Consider the following 22,343-nt stretch of genomic DNA (forward strand, 5'->3'; position numbering starts at 1 on the left):
GTGGTTGCTCACCCACTTCTTCAACAAATATAGTTATCATTACATTTACTTATTTATAGTTGTCATTATGTTTCACTATCTAGATGCATGCATCCTATAGAAATCCAAAGTTCTATCGTATTATTCACCTGGAAAAAATCAGTTTTAAAACCAAAAATTAAAGACAAGCAGCAGTGATTCCGCCTGTTAAAGTAGCCGTTAGGTGAAAACTTAGGCATGTTGAAGGCTAATCTTGTTTTTGTTTTTGTCGTTTAGAACAAAGTTTTTTTTTTTAGTCGAATAATATCGTCAAAGCCACGGGTCAACATAGGATACAAAAGACATTATTTTGAAAGGACCTATCCCTTTTAGTCTTTTCCAAAAGTAATAGTGTAATTCAAAAGTGTTGGGCAATTGGGCACAATACAGAAGCTTTTTGGGTATACGGGAAAATACCATCATTCAATTCCTATTTAAAGCTATATCAATAGTAGCCCTGTTAATCCTCTTCACTCTTGAAAAAACTCATGTACAAAGGCGGACTGATATGCCCCACCTCCAATCATGGTCACCAAATACAAATTTACATGTTAATATGACAAAATAACATGCACCATCTACACAGAAAAGGCACAAATATTCAACAACCCAAAATGAAACCGAAGGATTCCATTTCAGAATCGTAGAATTCCATGTCAAACAAAGCATAATTTCAGGTCAAACAAACAAAAATATAATCTTATGCAGAAATAAAAAGAGGCAAAATGACGAAGAAAACCAAATTCTCTCTCAATGTATCAAAATCAATGTGGGATGCGTATCAGACAAGGTTCTAAAAAATGCTAGGTGCTAGTCGGGCGGAAGGCCGGGGACTAGCGCCTAGGGGCCTAGGCGGTTTTTTTTTTAAAATTTTATTTTTATTTTATTTTTATTTTTATTTTTATTTTTATAACATATAATTATATAAATAAAAATATAAAATGTTAGTGTTTGAAAATAATAAAAATACTCAAATATAGATAAATGTTCAACAACAATGAGATAATGAGTTCTTAACCATCCAGAAAACGCTCTGCTAGGGTTTTCTTCCCTAGCCGCGTATTAGCAGCACCATCGTTGGAGGTGAGCAGCGGTGTTGACACCGAGTTTGGTCGTACGCGGCGGTGAGTCTTACAGCCTCGAGCAGAAAGCAAGGTCGGTGGTTTTTTTTGTGGGGAGACAGACGGGATCTGGACGAGAGTTGCAATTTGTTTCAAGGCGGGACTCCAATCGCAGCACAAAAGCGGATCGGAGGTAGTGTTTTTTCTACAGGATTGGACGAGGCTCGCTTCGCCTGATCTTTGCTAGGGGCAGATTCCTGGTTGACTGCGGTGGGACTTGAAGTAAGGGGTGCGAAGGCTTGGGTTGCCAACGATCTCTGCTCGAAGTTTCTGCCGGATCTAATGGTGCAGTGGACCGGGCGACCTCCGGAAAGGTGGAACGCGGCAGCAGCAACCTGGCCATTATGGGCTAGGGCTGTTGTCCCTTTTGCTGCTCCGGTTTGGGCTTGGGCTTGTGGGCCTGGGCCTAAAATTGGGCTGATGGGCTCTTCTCCATCTGCTCATATGTGGGCTTGGTTTCTTGAGCTTGGTTTTGCCCTCACGCTTGGGCTGGTTGAGTTTGTTGCAATTGCTTCAGTTATGAAGAGCAAGACCAACCTGTTGCAGAGGTTGTTGGCTCTGGAAGAGACCGGGGAGGGTGTTGGCTCCAACCCTAAGGGGAAGGAGCTAGCATTTTTCTAGGTCTCTGCTATTAGACATCTGGTTACAAGCCTTCTAAAGTTGGAGTAATCTCTATGAGCTTTTTCTAAGATGTTTCTAGTTGTATTTGTACCACAATTGCGTGTTGGCAGATTAGACTAGATGAATGATTTTTCCTTAGAATAGCGAGGTTGTTCTTGCTTGCTTAGGCTTGCTATCCAGCGAGCGTCCCTTTAGACTTTAATGAGTTTAGTATTGGCTTAAATAGGTTCTCCGGATTTTACCGGACTCTTATGTAAGTGCATGTTTAGACTCTGGCCTGTTTTTATGGCTTTGATATCTAATAACATCAAATCCTTTTCAAAAAAAAATGAGATAATGAGTTCTTAGAAAAAAAAAATTGCAAATTTGATTCTTCCAAGCCTAATCCTCAAATTCTTCTTCTCCATATCCCTCTAGTACTCCCTCCTCATCGGACTCAAACTCAAAATCCATCTCATCTTCTTCCTCTTCATCCGATACAAAATCCTCCTCATGAAGTTCTCTAATTTCTTGAATTCTACAACTTCTCCTAGGCTCTAAGCTATTATCCACTCCCAATCCCGATCTCTCTCCAACTACTTCACTAGTAAGATCGGAATCTACATCTTCATCACCACCATCCACAATCTATCCTTGGGCCATACTAGCTTCACTTGCTAGTAATACATCCACATTCTTCTTTTTCATTCTTCTCTTCTTGTTGATGATCTTGGCATTGAATTGGACATAGACTAAATTGTTTAACCTCGTTGTATCTAGTCTATTCCTTTTCTTTGTATGGATCTACATAAAGAAAAAAAAATAGTATATTATGAGTTTATAAATAATTAGTAAACTACATTACTACTTGCTTATAAACTTACAAAAATGCATAACTAAATAAGTACTTACCCCTTCAAAAGTGCTCCAATTTCTCTCACATCCGGATGAGCTTATGGTAAATGAAAGTATCCTTTTAGCCATACTTTGCAATTTGGTACAAGGTTTCCATAAATATTCCACCACAAAACTATAAAAAAAAAACATAAACAAAACAACAACAATTATGAATTAGCCAAACTCCACAAACAAAACAATAACAATTGGCTATATAAAAAAAAAAAGTTGGTATTTCTTACCCGGATTATAATTGTCATCATTTTGTGCGCATCCCTTCTTAGCCAAAGCTCTTCCAAATCCACCCTCTTTCTTCAAATACTTGTGCAATTATACATTTGTCACCAAACTTTGAGTTTGAATGTCATCGGGAAAGAATACCTCAACACAAGTGAAGAACCCATCCATGACTACATTATCATTCTCAATGCTTGGATTGACATATGTGTAGAAGGGTTCAAGAGGTAATCTGCTAAATGCAATGGACTATCAAGTCGACCACTGGCTTTTCCATCGACAATGTCGAGGATTGGACGATAGTGAGCTTCTTGATCTTTGAATACCATTTTAATCTCCTCTTTGGCTTTAAGTAGTTCTCCATACACAAAGCCCATTGATGGCTTTCTATCCCCATCAACAAGGCGAAGCACCTTGACTAAAGGGGTAAACACCTTCAAGCAAAGACTTACCCCATTTCAAAAAGAAGCACTCAAAGCAATATTCACCGCCGCTTTCCCTTTTACACTCTTTGCATGCTTGCTTTCATTCCATTCATCACTGCTAATCATAGCTCTCAACTCATTCTTCTTCTCCATCAAGCTTTGCAAAATGAAGAAAGCGGTTGCAAATCTAGTGACTCCCGGCCTCACTATATCTCTTTTCTTTGTAAACTTCCTCATCAATGCCAAAGTCTTGTGATGTGCATAAATATAGATGGTGAAGCTTTTTGCCTTCTCAATCACCCCTTGAATCTAGGTTGGTTGCCAATTCCTTGCAGCATAAGATTTAAGGTGTGAGTTGCACATGAAGTCCAAAATATGTTTGGCCTCTTCAACCTCATCAAATCTCCCGCCACCATATTATTTGAAGCACTGTCCGTCACCACTTGAACCACATTTTGTGGCCCAATTTCTTCAATGCACTTGTCCATATATTAAAAAATATACGTCCTGGTGTGTGCATCATCCGATGCTTCCTTAGAAGAAAGAAAAGTTGTGCCTTCCGCACAATTGACACACAAATTCATGATACTTCTTCTTTTCCGGTCGCTCCAAGCATCGGTCATAATAAAGCAACCATTCAAAGCCCACTCTTCTTCTTGCTTCTTCAATGAACTTTTAGTTCTCTCTACCTCTTCCTTCAATAGTGGCTCCCTTAATTGATATTGGCTTGGAGGTCAATAAACCGGGCCAAATTGACCAACCGCTTAGACAAACCTCTTGAATCTATCACTATCAATGGCATGAAAAGGAATCCCGGCTTCATACACCCATCTAGCCAAGTATTGACGCACACTATGTGTTCTTTGCTTGAAAAGTGCATCACTGATATTTTGTTGCCTCATCTTCCTACTTCCATCCAATGAAGAATCCGGATCGATGGGGGATGCAAAACGGTTCATAGGCCCAAGAGTATGCGGCATTCTTCTTGTCCCTTGACTCACTTCATTGTCTTCATCTCCTTCAATAATGACTTCTTGCCTCACTTCTGCTTCATGTCTACTCCTTTGTTTCTTCTTAGACTTTGCCTCTTCAATAGCATTCTTGCATTTGGCTTTATCCATATCCGAAGACTTTTCACAAGGAGCTACATTGCCCTTGGTTTGGGCAATATGTTGCTTCATTCGATATATCCCACCACTCACTAATTTCCCACACAACTTACACTTTAACCTATCTAAGTTTGAAGCATCCGCCAACTCCGCATATTCCGATCCAATATCACCCGAACCACGCTTCAATGATGTACCCATCTCCGACATTGCATTAGATGTCGAGGAAGATGTAGTACCCGCCATTGCCCTAAATAAGTAAAACTGTAATAGAGTATTCAACATTCAACAACCATTTCTATATATGCAAATATGCAATTTAATTTACCAAAACAATGAAACTTTCTTAGTGATTACCAAAAACTCAAAAAGTCCATAACAGAGGCACAGAGCATGATTAATCTGAGCATAGTTAGCATACAAGTTTACAACCTGTCACAGACTCACAGAGGCCATTCACAGAGGCCAAATTCAATTAATCAAGTCCCATGACTTCTCTATATTGATTATATTCAATTAAGCAAAATAGAGCAGTCCAAACTTAATGCCAACAATCAAAGAATCATAAACTTAGTCTAAAAGGACCAAAACAGAACAGTCCAAAAATCCAAAATAAATGACAGAAGCTTCAAACAATCAACATTCAAACTTAGTTTCATCAACAACTCAACAAGACAACAACACAACCATTGTCAATCAATGAATCCAGAAACGGAAACCATGAGAAAGTGAGAAACAGGGGGAAACACTCAAAGTCTCAAACACGAGTCATCAACAAGACAACAACACGAGTCAAAACTAAAAACTCAAAGTTTCATACAATACCCAGCAACTTAACAAGAGATTAAAAGACTCACCGAGCTTGAAGAACCCAGAAATCGAACTGAGTGACTTGAGTGGCTTGAAGAACCCAGAAATCGAACCAAGTGACTTAAGTGGCTTGAGTGGTTATATCTCTGTTCAGTAAAGGTCAGTGAGTGATAGTTACATGGTCAGTAAGAAGTTTCTTACCAATTTTTTTATATTTTTAAAGCACTTCTCTATTCCTACTCTTCTTGGTTTCATCGAATCAAATGCAGCCATTGCTGTATGTCCTTGTCGAAGACCAAGAGCGTGTGGTGAAATTCTTCATTATGGGTAATTGGGAAGAAAAGCATGCTGCATTTTCCCAGGTTTTGGAACAGCGGCTCACACAAGTATTGATGTAGGTTTCTCACAGTTAAATGTATTGTCGAATACTATTTAAAAATAATAATAAACAAAACAAAGAACGAGTTATAAATAAACAAAGAATGAGAGATAAGCATTCAATGTTTATAGAAAGTGCTTGTCATACTTACCCAACACATGCTTTGCATAAAAGCTGATCTTCCCAAACTTTGTGAATTTTCATTTTGTAATTCATCCTTCAACACTTCCCCATAGCAATCAATCTAGTTGTTTGCTATTGATTGATCGCTGATGTGAACATTTTGACATCCGCCCTTGTGATTTCTCTTCCAGCCTCTTTTCCCTCCCAGAATAATACCCTGCATGACATAGAACAGTATTAGTCCAGTGACTTAGCCAGTGACTTTCACTTGCCAATGATCTGGCCAGTGACTTTCACTTGTCAATGATCTGGCCAGTGACTTTGCTAGTGACTTGGCAAATGACTAGGCCAGCTACATGTCTAGTGAAGTTACTAGTCGGTGAGCTGTAACATGAAACATGAAACATTACCTTTGTTCTACCTTGTTCCAGTACTTCTCTAATTTGCCTCTAGTTGGGCTGTCAAGAAGTTTGTACGGTTGTAGCTTTTGCCAATCTATCACTTCAATTTCGTTTCTTCCTCGTCATCCACATGAATCGTCAAATCATGTATCACTTCCTCCTCTGGATGCTGTTCAGTTGTCTGTCCTTTCTTCTTTTTCACTTGTATGATTTTGGTCATTTTTGCCCTCTGCCTTTTCTCTTTCACCTCGTCCCACCAGAAAATATCATTTTATTTTTGCACTCTCTTCTTTCTCTTCATCCTAACTACATAAGAATAGAGGTCAATAGATTCTGAGTCCTGCCCTGATATGTCCTCTAAAATTGGCATGGTGAACTCAGCTCTTGTCATCTGTTCTGTAGGAGGAATGTAATTGACTGGTTCAATGTCAAAAACAGGCTCAACCTCTGGTGATATAATGATCTGATACTTCTGCGGGTCTGCTTGCATATCTTCCAAACTGACTTTTCGTGGAGGTGGAGATCGTAATGCGGCAGCAGGTGGAAACTCAAAAATGCATTAATACAAGTAATATTATGTGTGCAAGCATCTTCTATTGTTCCTAATTTAACTTCAGGAGAGGTTGGTGAATGAATCTGTGCAGCTGCTTGGGCAAAGCATTGAAGTGGGGACTGATGTCCTCGGTCGGTTGACTGAGGTGCTGCAGATGTTATCTCAGATGTGCTTGCTGTGGAGTAGGCAGGTTGTGATTGAGTTCCTTGAATACCACCTTGAGATTTTGTGTTTTTGGAGTGCTTGTTGTCAGTTGGCTTATCCTCAGGGGCCTTTGATTTTGGCGGAGGGAAATTAGGCGGTGGGGGAGAAGGAGTTGAGTCGTTGTCATCACCTGGACGTGCTATTGGCGACTGATACTTCTTAGTAAGTGCCATTACTATGATCTCCAATTGCTTCACTTTTGAATTCAGGGAGGCTTTCTCAATTTTCAAGACCTCATTTTCCTCTAACACATCCCCCTTCTCTTCGTTTATTCTGCCAATTTCCTTTTCTTTCTCCTCAACTTCTTTTTTCAAAGCACTTAGCTCTTCTTCCTTTCTCTCCAGCTTTCTTTGTAATTCATGCTTCTCTTCATCGTTCTTCCCTATCTCTGTCTCCATCTTCTCATTGTTAATGTGATCAGCTTTCTTTTCTCTTGTTTCCAGTTCTTTCTCCAATTTCCTTATTTTTTCTTCCAACCCCTTTTTCTCTATTTCCACATCTCTTAGCTCTTCTTCCTTCTTCTGAAGATTTGTCTCTAATTCTTTCTTCTGTTTATCATTCCATGCAATCTCCTTCTCTATGTTCTTGCTGGTTCTCTTTTCAACAGTTTCTTCTCGCCCATCATTATGTTTTTCTCGACTTTCTGTGTCTGTATTAGACTCAGAATCATCTTCCTCTGCATCTTCTTTAACTTTATTAAAGATTTTCAGAAACAAAATTACAAAACTTGTCAGTGACATAGGCAGTGACACAAATAAAACTATAACACAATCAGTGACATGTGAAGTTACATGCACTGTGATCGACATGACTATGTAACAGTAACATGGGCAGTGACATAGTCAATGACTTGCTCAGTGACCTGACTAGTTGGAACACTACAACAATTACATGCAACTTGACTTGTTCAATGACATGTGAATGATAGTGACATGGATAATGACAAGACCAGCGACGTAGTTTTTCTACATCAAATTAACATACCTTCAACTTCCCCATGGTGTTGAAATCCCCTTTTTATTTTTATTTTTTTATTTTTTATCAGAGTCTTTAATTACCACTTTTTGATTCCGTGTTTTTCGGTTTCCGTTCCAGCGATTGGCGGCATTACTCCCGTCTCGTGGCAAAACCAATACTGTTTGGAAAATAAAAAAATAAAAATAGAAAACTAGTTATTTTTCAAACAACTGCTTAGCAATATGAATATCACAAACATAACCAATGACATAGGTAAATACATAAACAGTGACATTGCCAATGACATAAACTTCACAGTAACATAAACAGTGACTTGGCCAGTGACCTAACCAATGATATGACACTGATCTAGTTTTTGTGCTCACAACAACATACTGAGTTATTTATGGGACATCAAAGTGATGCATAAACAAATTGTTAACAAGGTACGAGAACTTACCATCACCAATATCACGCAACTTGCCATGTTTTGGGATTCTTTTGCCTTTCTTTTAATTGATTTTTTAAGGAAAACTTCCTTTGCCCAACTATATTTTCCCAGAATTTCCACCTCTTCACAGACTCTTAGATAGTCCCAAGATATTGTGTCTCTGGAGTTTGGGAACAAGAGTTTTATGAAAAGGTTCAAGAGTACTAATACGGCAACATTTCTGTCCCGTTTCTTTTTTTCTTCCCCTGTTTCTAGAGTTTCTGCCAATGCCTTCTTCAAGGCTTCCTCTGCAGCCGCCTTGTTGATCCTCTACTTTTTGTCAAAGTACTTAGTTACGAACTCAGAACTATATGCTCCTTCTTTGGTCTTTGGTACTGATAACCTGGATCCTGGCACTCCTAAAATCATAGATATATCACTTGTTGACATTCTGAATTTCCTGTTCCCAAACACAAAAAGGTATGTGTCGCTGTCATATGCTTGTAGCAGAAGAGTGATTAAATCATCTGATTTCTTTGCATCCTTTTCTTTAATGAACCTCCATGGAATGCATCTATCAGTGTTGCAAAGGGTGTTTTCTGCAGCAGCTCTAAAGTCCCTTCAGTCAGCTTATTTTTGTTTTATGAAATTGTTTTCAGAAAAGCAACCATTGTGCAACGATATTGCACATAACCCTCTTTTACATATCTTTTCCTTTTCCCAAAGACTTTTTCCTCTTCATCATCGTTTGTATCTTCTTCCTCGTCAGTTTCTTGCTTCTTCTTTCTACTCTCTTTTTTTGTCTTCCTTTTATCCATTTTCTTCTTCTTCTTAGCACGAACTTCTTCTTCATCAGATTCTTCTTCATCTTCTGTTTCTTCCCTGTTTCTTCTTTTCTACTTTTTATCCTTATTCTTCTTCTTACCGCGGACTTGTTCTTCATCAGATTCTTGAAGATCTTCAATTCCTTCCAGTTTTCTTCTTTTCTGCTTTTCAGTTTTCTTCTTTTTATCCTTCTTCTTCTTACTACAGACTTGTTTTTCATCAGATTCTTCTTCATCTTCAATTGTTTGCTTTTTTTTTTTCCTCTCTTTTTCTTTCTTCCATTTTATCTGTTTCAACTTTTCCCCAATTGTTTCTTCTAGACTTTGTTCTTCTTCAGATTCGTCTCTTTGTTTTCTTTTTTGTTGTCCCATTTCCTCGAACTTTTATAAAAATCCTGTAAACAGTTAAGAAAATGAGAAGTCAATAGTGATTTTGATAGTTACATAATCAGTGACATAGTTATTCACATGTTAATGATAGTGACATAAATAGTGACATGAACAATGACTTGGCCAATGACTTGATCATAGCCAGTGACTAGTGCAGCGACATGGGCAATTACAAAGACATTAAAGAATGACAAAACGCTGAAATGTTCTCACATCAGATTCCATATGTAATTCAAACAAAACTCACAAGCAAATTCATTTTCTCATCAGATTCCACATCTAATTGAAACAAAACTCACATGCAAATTCATTTTCTCATTAGATTCCACATGTAATTCAAACAGAACTCAGCATTTTCTCATTAAATTCCACATGTAATTCAAACAAATCTCACCATGTTCTTATCTGATGACACATGTAATTCAAACAAATTTCACATGCAAATTCATTTTCTCATCCAATTCCACATGAAATTCAAACAAATCTCGCATGCAAATTCATTTTCTCATGAGACTCCACATGTAATTGAAATATCTTTCCTATTTCAAACAAAACCCATGCTATTCAAATCGAAATTATATGAAAGGAGGAGGAGGAGTTCACCGTTGTCTGTTTGACGAGGACAGATTTTCGGTAAATTTGTAAAACCCTAGAATTTGGAGCTTAGTCGGTGAATCGCTCTTGCTTAGGCACCGGTTCACGGAGGAGGAAAATCAGTATTTTTATGCTGTTTTCGCCAGAGAGAAAATCTTGAGCTGTTTCTCTGAGTTTTGAAATTGTGAAAACTGTAAACTGAACGAGATAAATAGTCATTATAGTCTTGCTCGGGTTAGATAATTGCCACGGGTAGTAATCGTAAATTTTTGTAGTTCTGGGGTTAGATAGGTAATTTGAAATAGAGGCAGTTACTTGTTCTATGTTTTCACTCATGACATTAGTTTTTACAGTCACTTTGTCAAATAATGGCTGGTTAATTTTTCAGTGTCTTGGACTAAGATTCATAGAGATTGATTTTCTGAATTGTGCAGCAGAACGCTCTGCAACGGCACGCTGCAAATATTAATGAAAATTAAAAAAAAGTACTCACAACAACTTTGGTTGGTTAATGGGCAGCGGAACACTGCCGTTGCAGTGCAGTGGCACGCTGCAAACTAAAATAGAAATATCATTTTAGCTGTGACTTCTCTAGTGACTTAAGAGTTCTAAAGTTTCTTGGCTAGTGATTTGACTAATGACTTGGCTAGTGACTTGGCCAGTTAATTTCAATCTACAGTAACTTGACCAGTGACATAGTCCATGACATTCAGGTTGCCAGTTCCAGTGACATTCAGTTTTGTCTATAACTTGGTCAGTTACTTTAAAAGGTGCCTAAGCACATGAATTTCTTTCAAAAGATCATTGCAAAAAAACTTTTATATACTAAAGAAATCTTTGTAACTTGGCCAGCAACTTCACTTGGTCAACTATATGGACAGTGACTTCGCCAGCGACTTCACATGGCCAGCTACAGTGACAGTAACTTGGCCAACTACATGGATAATGACTTGGCCACTTCACATGGCCAGCTACACTGACAGTGACTTGGCTAGCGACTTCACTTGGCCAGCTACACTGACAGTGACTTGGCCAACGACTTCGCTTGTCTAGCTACATGGACAGTGACTTGGACAGCTACATAGACAATTACACGAATATTCAGTGACATTCAGTTTCTCTGTAACTTGGCCAGTTACTTTAGAAGGTACCTAAGCACATAAATTGCTTTCAAAAGATCATTGCAAACAAAATTATATATAGTAAAGCAATCCAAAAACTATAAAAACATGTACTTTAGATGCTCTCAAAAAACTATATAACATGTACTGAAGGAACTCTCCAACCCGTCCTATTCCCTAAACAAATTTTTATAATTCATCGTGTGTTGAGTTCCAGCCGTGCCTACTTTCTGCAAATGACTTTACCACATGAGCTCTAAATTTCAGAATATCATCCTTTGTTAGTTTGCTTGGAACTCTATCATTTTTCGAAATTTTCTCCATGTTGTACATCACAAAACGCCTGCAATCCAATCTGTTCCTCACATAAAAATTGAAGTCAATGAATTTGAACTTTATAATGATATATCGACATTTTTAAACAGCTATGTACTTACGAGTCTTCTCCTTGTTGAGGGCAACTTTTAATGTCTTGCACATTCATTTTTCCATTATAGCTATCCCTGATCCATTTTATGCTTTCTATCTCAGTTTCAGTCAGTGGAACTTCCATCAGTTTCAATTGTTCTTCTGAGCTGTTCTTTTCATCAAATTTCATTCGGCATCCTTGTTCTAGCATGTCATCTGCTTGGTCTTTGACTGCTGTCATCCAAAGCTCTACCATTTCAATATGCATTTCCAATATCACAGCATAATCAATAATATGCTTTCTCTTTAAATTAAATATTAAAATAAATTACTATGACAGAAGAGTTTCATATCATTTTCTTGACATTTTAAAAGCAATCTCCAGTTAATGGTTTTTTTGGTTTCCTTGAATCACAATGGAACCATTTCTTCAAATCCTTGTAAAAAAAATCAACAGTGTATGATGAAATCCTGATTCATGCGAAATTGGGAAGAATATATAGCTAGACCTACCAGATTCTGGAACATTGGTTCGCAGAGGTAGACGTACAGAATAGACCGTTAAATTTTCTGCCGAATGCTGTTTGAAAGAAAAACAGAAGACAAGTTATTATCAAATACAAATGATTTGCTTTGAATGTAGATTAATCGTTCCACTACTTACCCAGTATAAGGGGTTCATAAAAGATGGCACCTCTCAGAAACTTCAAAATGACATTTTTTATCATTATCATTATCTTTTTTTTTTCAGAGCCCAGAAGCTTTAGTTTGGATAAATTGACACAAATATCTCTAAATGGAGTGTTTGAGTTACTGTTGGGCTTAATTTGAATAAGTGGTCACAGCTTCTATATCTAAAAGCTGAGTCACTCTTTGAGCAATACTAATCAGAAACTTTTATGAGCATACAAAAGAATTCTATATTGTGACAAAATAAAATACATTTATGAACAAACAAAATATGACTTTCATAAAGATTGAATCATAGTACCTCCAATTACCGATTTCATTAAAATCCTCTTTTGCATCAATTAATTCCTCTATTCCCATAGCTGAATTCACACATCTTTATCCTGATACAAGAATAGATTAACAAAAAAAAATTAAAGCAAATGAAGTTCGGAGTATGAAGTTATATAGAAGAAGTCTAGACCCAGAACGATAGGGAGCAAAACTCTCACTTACAAAGTATAAGAACCTGGGCGAATAGAGTTGTGAAGGCTCCCGAGCAGTAAGAGAGTGAACAGAAGAAGAAGAAGGAGGCGGCGCTAGCTAGGGTTCAATAGCGCTGTTCTATTTATACCGGACTCCCCGACCGGACTCATCTAACAATTACAAAGCCCATTTTTTTTTGGGCTTTTATTTAAGCCCAAGTTGTTTTATTAGTCGTCGTCTCTATTTCAAGTCTTCCACAGTGGTAGCAGAGTTTTGGAAAATGGCTTGGTGGCGCCTTCTTCTGACTCCCAAAACCTCAAAACCATCCTCCACAGCCAAAACCCTAAACCCTAATCAAACTCTCCTCTTCACCTCCCCATTCTCCACCTCCTTCCTCATCACCAAAACCCCGAAGAAATTCAAGAAGCGCCGCAGAAACCAAGACAGCCCGCGAACCAAGCTGGTCCAGACCCAACCCAACCTCCTCCCCCACCTCGAACGCATCGTCACTCGCGACGCCCACTTCCGATTCCTCACCAAATCCAAAGAATACCTCTCGAAGCAGCCCCACCGCGTCCTCCGCCTCGACGACGCCGGCAAGCTCCACCGCGAGCTCGGCTTCCCCCGCGGCCGGAAAGTCTCCAAGTCCCTCCAGCGCCACCCCTTGATCTTCGAAACGTACCGGCACGACGACAATAAGCTGTGGATTGGATTCACGGAGTTGATGGAAGGTTTGATGGAAGAGGAGGTGGCGTTGATGGAGGCGATGGAAGGGGACAGAGTCAACAAGGTGAGGAAGTTACTGATGATGTCAGCGAATAAGCGGATTCCGTTGAGCAAGATTTATCACTGCAGGTTGTTGTTTGGGATTCCTGAAGATTTTCGGGACAGGGTGGCGAAGTATCCTGATTATTTCAGGGTTGTGGTTGAGGGTGATGGGAAGAGAGTGCTGGAATTGGTGAAATGGGATCCTTTGTTAGCAGTTAGTAGTTTAGAGAGGGAGTTTGTGGTGAATGAGGATAAGGTTAAGAGGGCTTTTAGGTTTCCTGTGAAGCATGGGAAAGATTTAGGTTTGGATGATGAGGATTCGAGGAAGTTGAACTTGTTGAATTCGCTTCCTTTGGTTTCGCCTTATTCAGATGGGTCGAGATTGGACCTGTGGACATTGGAAGCTGAGAAGTATAGGGTGGGAATTTTGCATGAGTTTTTGAGCTTGACATTGGAGAAGAGGGCTTCTATACACCACATTGTGGAGTTCAAGGAGGAGTTTAGTTTGACTAAGCACACTTACCAGATGCTGTTTAAGCAGCCCAGGACGTTTTATCTTGCCGGGACTGAGATGAACTGGGTTGTTTTCTTGAAAGATGCATATGACCAGAATGGGGTTTTGATTGAGAAGGATCCCCAAGTGGATTTCAATGAGAAGCTGTATAAGTATGCTGAAATGCAGGAAATGGAACCGGGTTATGATTCATCTCAGCAACTGATAAGAGGGAATACACAATGCGAGTGATTGTCTCGAATTCAAGGAACCTTGTTGGAGCTCCAATTTTCATGTTTTATTTCTGGTGGAGTAGCACTCTGGAGGAACCTTAAAGGTACAAGAAAATTGGTTGATCAGAGGTACCCTTGAGTCCTTGACGTGACCGTATCTTGTTTCTGTCTATTGCAAGATTTTAAGTCATAAGAAATGAGAAGTATGTGGTATGTACACCTTGACGGCACCTACAGAATCTAGGGTTACCTTATCATATTGGTTATTGTATATGCTATTTGCTGGTACTAGCCTAGTAGTTGGCAACTAATATTGATGCACTTAATGATATTGAGCAACCAAAGGTCCTAGTCTAATCTCATTCTACATGAAGGTGTTTCAATTTAAGATAATGAAATAGCCTTCTATACCTGTAATTACTGTATGTTGTTAATTTATGTCACAAATTATCAGTTGTGGCCTGAAGACAGCAACTCAGTTAATATGCAGGCTTTCTCGCACGTAATACATTTTATGTTGTTAACTCCAAGAGAAGACCTACAAATACTTTATGACTGTCAATATTCTACCAAGTCCAAGTTTCTTTGGTGGCTGTGAATGCAGCTCGATCATTTATCATTTACAGAAGTTCTAGCTTTTCAGAGATAAAAAAGCATGTTATCATCTCTTGTTGTGTATTCAGGTGCACTATATGTAGTTGGTATCTGTGTATATCGTATCCAGATGTGGTTGTCGACTTGTCGCACTGAACTAAACTTTTTGCTGTCTGAATTTACATTAACAATTTACATGTATTTTGCAGGTGGGAACCATCTTGCACATAGAACGTGGCAATGGTAGTTTTGGGGCACATCTCTTTTCCAAACAGCTCCTAACTATGTGCATTGCAAACTATGAGGTCTTAGGAAGCCAAGTTCAGCTAAATTTTAGAAGGGATCTTCCTGCGGTGATCGGTTCTTTCACTTCAAAACAGTTGCCATATCTATCTGTCTCTTTTGATATGTTGCATTCTGCAAGATGTGGCCTTGATTGGGAGCAACGAGGTATCGGTCACAATTTATCTATCAGAATTTGCTCCTTCGTTTTTTTCTTGGTCAAAATTGCATCTTTGTTAGGTACCATTTCTTTTATAGGTTTCCATTTGTCCATGCTTAGTTGTATATCTGCAAAGTCGGTCATTATTGCGGAAATACAATACTTAAAAGCAGAATCAACAAATCTTTTCAAATGAGTTTGTTATCTGTCATTCCTCTTTGGATGTTGTTAGATTCTTGCAATTTTATTTTCACTTTCATTTACCCACCCAGATAGTTTATCTTGTGTAGTAAATAATGTACTCTGGTTTTGTCACTTCCAAAAAGTGATCGAGTTATTTACTGAAAATTAAAGAGAATGTGGTTGAGTCACTATCACTGAAGCACTTTAATCAGGTGCAGATCGGATCACATAAATTCAAATGAAATGTATTCTAAGATAACATCACTACCAAATAGTAATGGCATTTCTTTGATATTTAAGTGAGACGTATATTGTTTCATTTCTATTTCTGAGTTCTACAGTTATCATGAACATTCTGCAATTGATGCCATTCAGTATCTAGATTCTATTAGTGTCGTCATAAAATATAAAATGCCTTGCACAGTTGCACCATAAAAGGAATTTACATAAAGCTGTTTACATGAAAAGTGGGTATGCAAATCCTACCGCATTGTTTGGGTACAAATTGAAATTGATGTGGAAAAATATAGTGGAGTGGCACTCTTGAGGAACCTTGGAGCCTACAAGAAAAATTGGTGGATCAGACGTATCTTGGTGACCCTTGAGTCCTTCACATGACTGTATCTTGCTTTTGTTTTCTGTTGGAGGATTTTAAGTCAAAAAAGTATGACCTACATGTATACCTTGGCGGCAGGATTGTTTATTTGTTATTGATTATTCAATTTACTTGGTACTTCTGTAGATGATGGTGTGTAAAAAAAACTGTACCTTAGAGCTTCAAGTTGCGGCAGGAGTTTTCATGTCTTTCCGGTAAGTGGTGCAAGAATGAACGATGATGAGATGATCATATATGGAAGGATCAACCCGGAAGCATGAGCACCAGGGCTTACTGATACTACTAAGGAACACAGATTTACTAACAGAGCTTTTCGATCTTCCTCCCACTTTCAAGTAAATCCATTTTCTTTTGTAGATTTCATGTACTTTAATAATACAATGAAATTTAGCTCCAAAGTGATCTTTTAAGCTTGGAGCCTTGTAGAGTACCTTAATGAACGTAGTAATTTTATATGACCTCATCAGGCTTAAGTTTTGGCTTATAGATTCATGGTCAATATTCCTAAAGGTCGAAAGTTAAAACTTCACAAGCTATCTTGTCGTTCTGGGTCAGACATCGCATAAAGATGATATCATTGGAAGATAAGGCTAGAGATTTTGCTGTTGTTTGCGAGCATTATATTGTTCCTTCCATGTCTTTCCACGTCAAAGCATCTCCCTTTTAAGGGACATAATTGATGTGGCTGGTCATCTGCTTCTTATAATTTAGCCTGATCTGGCTCTCACTCATTTGTCAAGCTCTTGATCTTTCACCGTTTAATACTAGAATTATGACAGACTTATACAAAATCTCATATACTTTGAGGTCCAAAGTTATGTGGCCTTGGAGTAGTGTTCTTCTATACAACCGTTGCTCGTACTAAACAGAGAACAGCAAATTCGAAAAAAAACTGCAGCCGGCACCATATTATTAACTGATGGGCAAAAACTGATTACATGAAACCACCAGGTTTTGTATAGCTCTACAGACTATTATAAGACACTTGACACATAGGAAGGGAGACGCCCTCCTAGAATGTTTGTGTGCGCGCCAAATTTTGTGCAAGGTCCCTAAAACGAAAAAGCTTCTAATGGGATGAAGAAGGAAGCACAGCTGATGACTCTTTGGCTTCGCTCTTGGACTTCAGCATTCTCTTGTGTCCAACACTTGCAATGGCAGAGCTCTTGTGGCCGCGGTTTGGAAACGTTCGAGTTTTCTTTGGTGATATGGAATCAGACCTTTTTCTGGGAACTGAGACACTTTGGGTAAGCTTCTTACCTGTTTTTCTGCGAGGGTTCCATCCGGATTTTCCTAATGCAGCTTTGGCTACACTATCTGTAACTGCTTCCCTTGCTCGTGGTGGCTTGATGGCTTGCTTGTTCAGGAAGACTAGCTTTGGGAGAAGACTTATAATAGTTTTGCGCAGCTGCTCATCGCCAATGTTGTTCTGGATCGGATTGCCTAATAGATTCAGACCCTGTAGCGAGTTGTAGTTAGCAACAAGCTGGCCAAGTGCCTTTGTTGTTGTTATCTTGTTGAAGCTCAGGTCCAGAACTGTTAGCTTCAATAGCCTGTGTAGACCTTCAACATCACTGATCTTGTTCCCAGCAAGATAGAGCTCCTTAAGTATGCTACAGCTTGATAACCCTGGCATCATTAAATCCACAATGAGTCAGTGATCAGTTTGAATGATATTTTCAAAGATAAAATTGGTGGTTGTAAAACCGGTCTGATTGGTTTATTACCGCGTCCAATTCTAGAAATCCGATTGTAACTGAGGTTTAGTACTCGCAAATGGCTTAATTCTCTCAGTCCTTCAATGGAGCTGATCTTGTTTTTGGACAAATCAAGTGTGTGAAGGCTCTTTGGCAGCGATCCTGGAGTGATGTGAACTGCAAAATTCAGAGGAAAAGTTAACACAAAGCTCAATAAGTTAGCTCAAGACATATTTTAAAGTTATAACTTCGATCTTTTGTTCCCTTTCTGGCTTTCTGCTATAGCATACCTATGAAGTTGTTTGACAAGTTAACGGATCGAAGGCTGCAGAAGCATGAAATGATGGGGATGGCTTTTAAGCCCATACCAGAGATGTGAGCCACTGTAGACGAAGAGTTTAGAGTCTGGATTACGGTATTAGCATGCAATGTATCCTCTGAAAGGTTGGCATCGGGACCTCGAGTGAAGTAAGTTGAGCTTCTTGATCCAGGAGTTTGAGGAGAGGGTGGGGTTTGTGGAGTGACGACTCCATCATCTTTATCTTCGTTAGATAGAAGTGAGGAGGGTGTTGTGTCGAGATCTTTCATCCAGTCTAACACTCTCGAAGATGAGGATGCTTCTGTTGAGAATGCAACCCATTGGTTCTGAGGCCATAAGGATGAGGATCTAATTTGAAAACCGGTCCAGCTCTGGTCATCATTCACGATGTTCTTCCCTTTGTCTACAGATTTAAAGGACAGAGGTGATTCCATCTTTTCGAATTGCATAACTCTGTTTGGTTCAAGCGTATCCGAAGAGTACCCGCCTTGCATATTCAATTTAATTTTGTAGGGAAGTTGCTTTGGTGTTGCAGTGGATGATGATTTGTGCAGGTTCCTATGGCTCCAAAGAAACAACTTCCACCACAATCTTCTGCTTCTAGAAGGCAAAACTTGGCTTGAAGAATGCTTCTTGAGCATCACCTTATCAGCACTGAAATGGCTTCCCACAGAAGCAGGGCTTCCAGGATTAACATCCTTCCTTACCCTTCCATCCAATTCCTGCAATTGTTCAAAAGACTCTGTCTTCGAAGCACGCAACTTAGACTGCATCTTTCCATCCACCTTATGAGTCTCCAAATTCGAGCAAGACCGAGTTAGCTTTCGTGAACCCCAAAACTCTGCTTTCACAACCCCAGGATCACTAAGATGCCCACTTTCTAGTCTATCCACACCCCTCCCAGAGTCCTTATCAGATTCACAGCAATCCATCTTCCTTAATGAGACCTCTTCGCCCGCATTGGCTTCACTGACCTGAAGATCAGAGCCATTAGAGTTGATGGGGCTCTCTCCATGCTCATCTTCAGCTTCATAGGCTGCTTCACGTAACCCAATAAGGCTATCAGGACTCTTCACCTTGTCCTTGATAGGTTTCTTGTCAACACCATAAGGGATAAAGGCTCCGAAAGATTTCAAAGGCTTCAACCCATTAACTTCCACAGTTTTCACAGGTTGTTGTTGAAGCCTGAGTTGCAGGGTCCTAATTGCCTTGTCCACTTCACCTGCTTTTGCAGATTCACCATCTCCCTAGAAAGTTACACATGAAAATTGACCAAATAACAGAGTTTCAGGATTGAAAAAAAAATAAAAAACCAAATGCATAAAAGTAACCAACTAGATTCTGAAATTCTTACCTTAACCTTCTTCTTCTTCCTAACAATTAGAGAGAAGCAACTAATTTTTGCCATTCTGAATATGATAAACTCCTGAATCCTCAAGATCAAACAAAGCTTTGGTATTCTCCTAGTCTTTGATTTGTTGATGTTTTCTTCCAAGGTCAAGCTCGCATCTCCAAACTAAAGGTCTGATTGCTTTGAGGCTGCACCACTAAAAACTCGATCACATTGGATCAGGGGTTAACCATTATCAATGGGGAGGCACCAAACGATTAACAGAGGCCAATCGAAACCGGAAAACCGAAGACCAAGGCCAGTTCTTCCGGCTCCTGAGAATTTGTGATTGTCGGCCAGAGTTGTATCTGCTGCAGCTTCTCTCCAGAAGCTTTGAGATAATGTGTTTGTTCAAACCCTTCAAAAACCCAACAAAACAAAGGTGTCAGAACTTAAAACCCATTTTCAGAAACATTTCGAAACCCCCCAGAAAACCAGGCAAGACATGAACCTTTTGTGCAGAAAACAACAAACCCATCTCAATTAGCATCCAAAAACCTTAGCATACAACATGTGAGGATTAGTTTTCTTATATTGTAATTACCTGCCAGATTGCCAAAGTAGCTATACTGTAACTGTATTGGTTTCAAAAGTGACCCTTTTTTGCAACGAGATTTCAAAATGTGAAGGAGAGAGAGGTGATAACGGTGGTGGAGGGCAATATATTTACTCTCCACACCTAACACCACGACGAAAATCGAAAGAGTTCGACTCACGTCCTCCTCCTCTCTAGTTCTATGCCCCCTCGAGGAAACCTTTCTTTTGAATACAAAGGGGAGAGACAGAGGCCTCTAGTCTCTACATCAAAGCAGAGAAAATTTGACACCGAGGAATGTTCTTGAAGCGAAGAATGAGAGGTGGGTTTTTTTGGTTGAGTTGGAGAGAGGTGTATAAACCACAGGATGGAGGGGACTAGAAATAGGGAGAACTTTATTTTAGAAGAGGCAGAGAAGAAAAGGACACAGAAACGCGCCTGTTACACGGAATTCGTAAAATTATACATGTATTGAATAATAACAATAATTAACCTTCCATATATTATAATATGACTTGGATTTTCTCTTTCTTCCATGAAGATGAATTAGATATTCTTTCGAAAAAAGTATTGTATATAATCTTATTCTATAGCTTTTTTTTTACAAAAATTAGGTGGCTTTTCTAATTAGGTAATGATTGAGGTAATCTGATTTGAATTCTGAATCTAGAGGTGGGCTAGTCTTAGAGGTGAGCCTTCTTTTTCATACGGGCGATTCACTGAGCTTTAGCCCGCCGGGCGTTTGAATTTAAGTTCAGAATTTAAATCAAATTTAAATTTAAATTTGCGATCAGGATATATCAGAATTAAAATTTAGAATCTGGGTTAGTTTTAGATGAGAACACGGACTTGGACTTCGTATCTTTACTTTTTGTTTTGTAACATTTGGAATGTGTATTGTATTCAGATTTATGTATACTTTTTTTAGGAAATTTTTTAACAATAGTACCTGATAAATGACTCACTCCGAAGTTTGGTACATTTTCTTTCAAACAAATCAAAACGATACATGAACTTGTTATCTTGACTGAAAATATGTACATGCCGTTATATGTCATTATATTCACCATTAGTCAGTGTGTTTTGGTCAAATTTATAAGGGTAAATCTGTCTTTTTAAGGATTGATAAAGGAAAAAAAGAATAAACTCGTTTTCTCTCTCATTCCCTTTCTCTCTCCCCGTTTGTCACATATTTTGATGATGCTCGGAGCTGCTCAATTCTCCGTCACCGATCATCGCTCGAGTGTCGTTTTCCCGATTCCAAATACTCACTTGGCTGTCTCTTCTTCTTCTTCTTCTCACACCATGGACTCAAATCGATCTGCAGCCTCTTCAAACAAGATTTTCTCCACTAAAACCTAAACCCAAATTGGATACCCACAATTCATAGAGTTTCAAGTTTTGAGTGATATGTAATTTGAGATTTTTAGGTTCAATTTTGTTTCTCTTACATGTGTATGCAACTGAGTTTGATGGGATTGTTTGTTGAGTTGTCAGAGTCAAGTTGTTTGAGGAGGGAGGAGATTTCGGAGGATGTGGGGGTCGTTTGTTGAGAATCGGTCAATATGTGAAGTCAAAAACCACAAATAAGCACAGCACACTAAGAGAAACAACCACAAAGATACCAGCACAAGAACACAGATTTAAGGTGGTTCAGCAAAACTTTTGCCTACGTCCACCGGGCAGAAAAACGATCTTCCACTATATTTATAATGGGTACAACAAGAAAGAATAAGAAAACAAGGACTCTCTCTTCTCTTCCTATCTCTCCCTTCTTTGCCCTCTCTCACTCTCTAACTCCAAGAATGGAATAAACTTTGCTCTCTGTCTTTGTGATGAAAAGCCTAGAGCAGAAGCCCTCCTTATATAGCCATAAAGATATTAGCTTTCTTCACCGATTAGGAAACCTAATCCTATTGGTGGTAGGCAATTATGCCTTCTTCTTCTCTGTAATTAACAAGGATTACAGGTAATCCTACATCAATAAGGATTTTCATTCCTCATTGGAACTTCATTCATCAGTAGGAATCCAAAACCTATTGGGTAAACAATTCTCATACTTTAAGACAATGGTCTTAGGAAAGACTCATGGGCTGGAAACCCAACATCATTGAGGCAAGCATAAGGGTTTCTGAGATAAAAAGTGATAATCTTGATGTCTCGTTTGTTCTCAATGAGAAAAACATTGAGGGAGTTGTCATCGATGTGAGGGAGAGGAAACGATATGGAGGTGGAGGCGGAGGCTACGACGTTGAGCTTGCCATCATTTTCCAGGTTGTGGATCTTGTAGGTGGGCGAAGATGTAGGGAAGAAGGCG

At 38.9% G+C, this 22,343-nt stretch overlaps 2 protein-coding genes and 1 long non-coding RNA gene across 5 annotated transcripts; 1 reads left to right on the forward strand and 2 right to left on the reverse strand.

Moving 5' to 3' along the window:
* Positions 1 to 11,236: 11,236 nt before the first annotated feature.
* Positions 11,237 to 12,919, reverse strand: LOC112177180. The gene is made up of 5 exons (XR_005803294.1): positions 12,787 to 12,919; positions 12,593 to 12,674; positions 12,115 to 12,181; positions 11,631 to 11,835; positions 11,237 to 11,548 (listed from the first exon to the last, which is right to left on the reverse strand). It is a non-coding gene; the product is annotated as an uncharacterized LOC112177180 (long non-coding RNA).
* Positions 12,920 to 12,930: 11 nt separating this feature from the next.
* On the forward strand, positions 12,931 to 16,571 carry LOC112177175 (protein WHAT'S THIS FACTOR 1 homolog, chloroplastic). 3 transcript variants are annotated; one of them, XM_024315406.2, is made up of 3 exons: positions 12,931 to 14,460; positions 15,054 to 15,294; positions 16,212 to 16,571. In XM_024315406.2, exon 1 carries the CDS (start codon positions 13,037 to 13,039, stop codon positions 14,267 to 14,269), a length of 1,233 nt encoding a protein of 410 aa, XP_024171174.1. In that variant the 5' UTR covers positions 12,931 to 13,036; the 3' UTR covers positions 14,270 to 14,460; positions 15,054 to 15,294; positions 16,212 to 16,571. The 3 variants fall into 3 exon arrangements, with proteins under 3 accessions (XP_024171174.1, XP_024171175.1, XP_024171172.1); XM_024315407.2 differs by having other exon boundaries at positions 12,931 to 14,379; XM_024315404.2 differs by having other exon boundaries at positions 12,931 to 14,354.
* A 389-nt stretch (positions 16,572 to 16,960) lies between these two features.
* On the reverse strand, positions 16,961 to 20,409 carry LOC112177172. Its single transcript, XM_024315401.2, has 5 exons — positions 20,036 to 20,409; positions 19,456 to 19,849; positions 18,073 to 19,348; positions 17,813 to 17,959; positions 16,961 to 17,714 (listed from the first exon to the last, which is right to left on the reverse strand). The coding sequence occupies exons 2-5, from the start codon at positions 19,507 to 19,509 to the stop codon at positions 17,155 to 17,157; spliced, it is 2,037 nt and encodes a 678-aa protein (XP_024171169.1). The 5' UTR covers positions 19,510 to 19,849; positions 20,036 to 20,409; the 3' UTR covers positions 16,961 to 17,154.
* Positions 20,410 to 22,343: the final 1,934 nt, after the last annotated feature.

This window comes from Rosa chinensis, chromosome 7 (assembly GCF_002994745.2).
Source record: "Rosa chinensis cultivar Old Blush chromosome 7, RchiOBHm-V2, whole genome shotgun sequence".
Taxonomy (NCBI): Eukaryota; Viridiplantae; Streptophyta; class Magnoliopsida; order Rosales; family Rosaceae; genus Rosa; species Rosa chinensis.

Bases quoted from the DNA above. Each gene is read 5' to 3' on its own strand.
- LOC112177175 (XM_024315406.2), top strand. From the start codon at position 13,037: ATGGCTTGGTGGCGCCTTCTTCTGACTCCCAAAACCTCAAAACCATCC.
- LOC112177172 (XM_024315401.2), bottom strand. From the start codon at position 19,509: ATGGCAAAAATTAGTTGCTTCTCTCTAATTGTTAGGAAGAAGAAGAAG. The intron at 19,349-19,455 runs GTAAGAATTTCA...GTAACTTTCTAG, and splicing joins GGAAGAAGAAGAAGGTTAAG to GGAGATGGTGAATCTGCAAA. The intron at 17,960-18,072 runs GTATGCTATAGC...TGAATTTTGCAG, and splicing joins CTTGTCAAACAACTTCATAG to TTCACATCACTCCAGGATCG.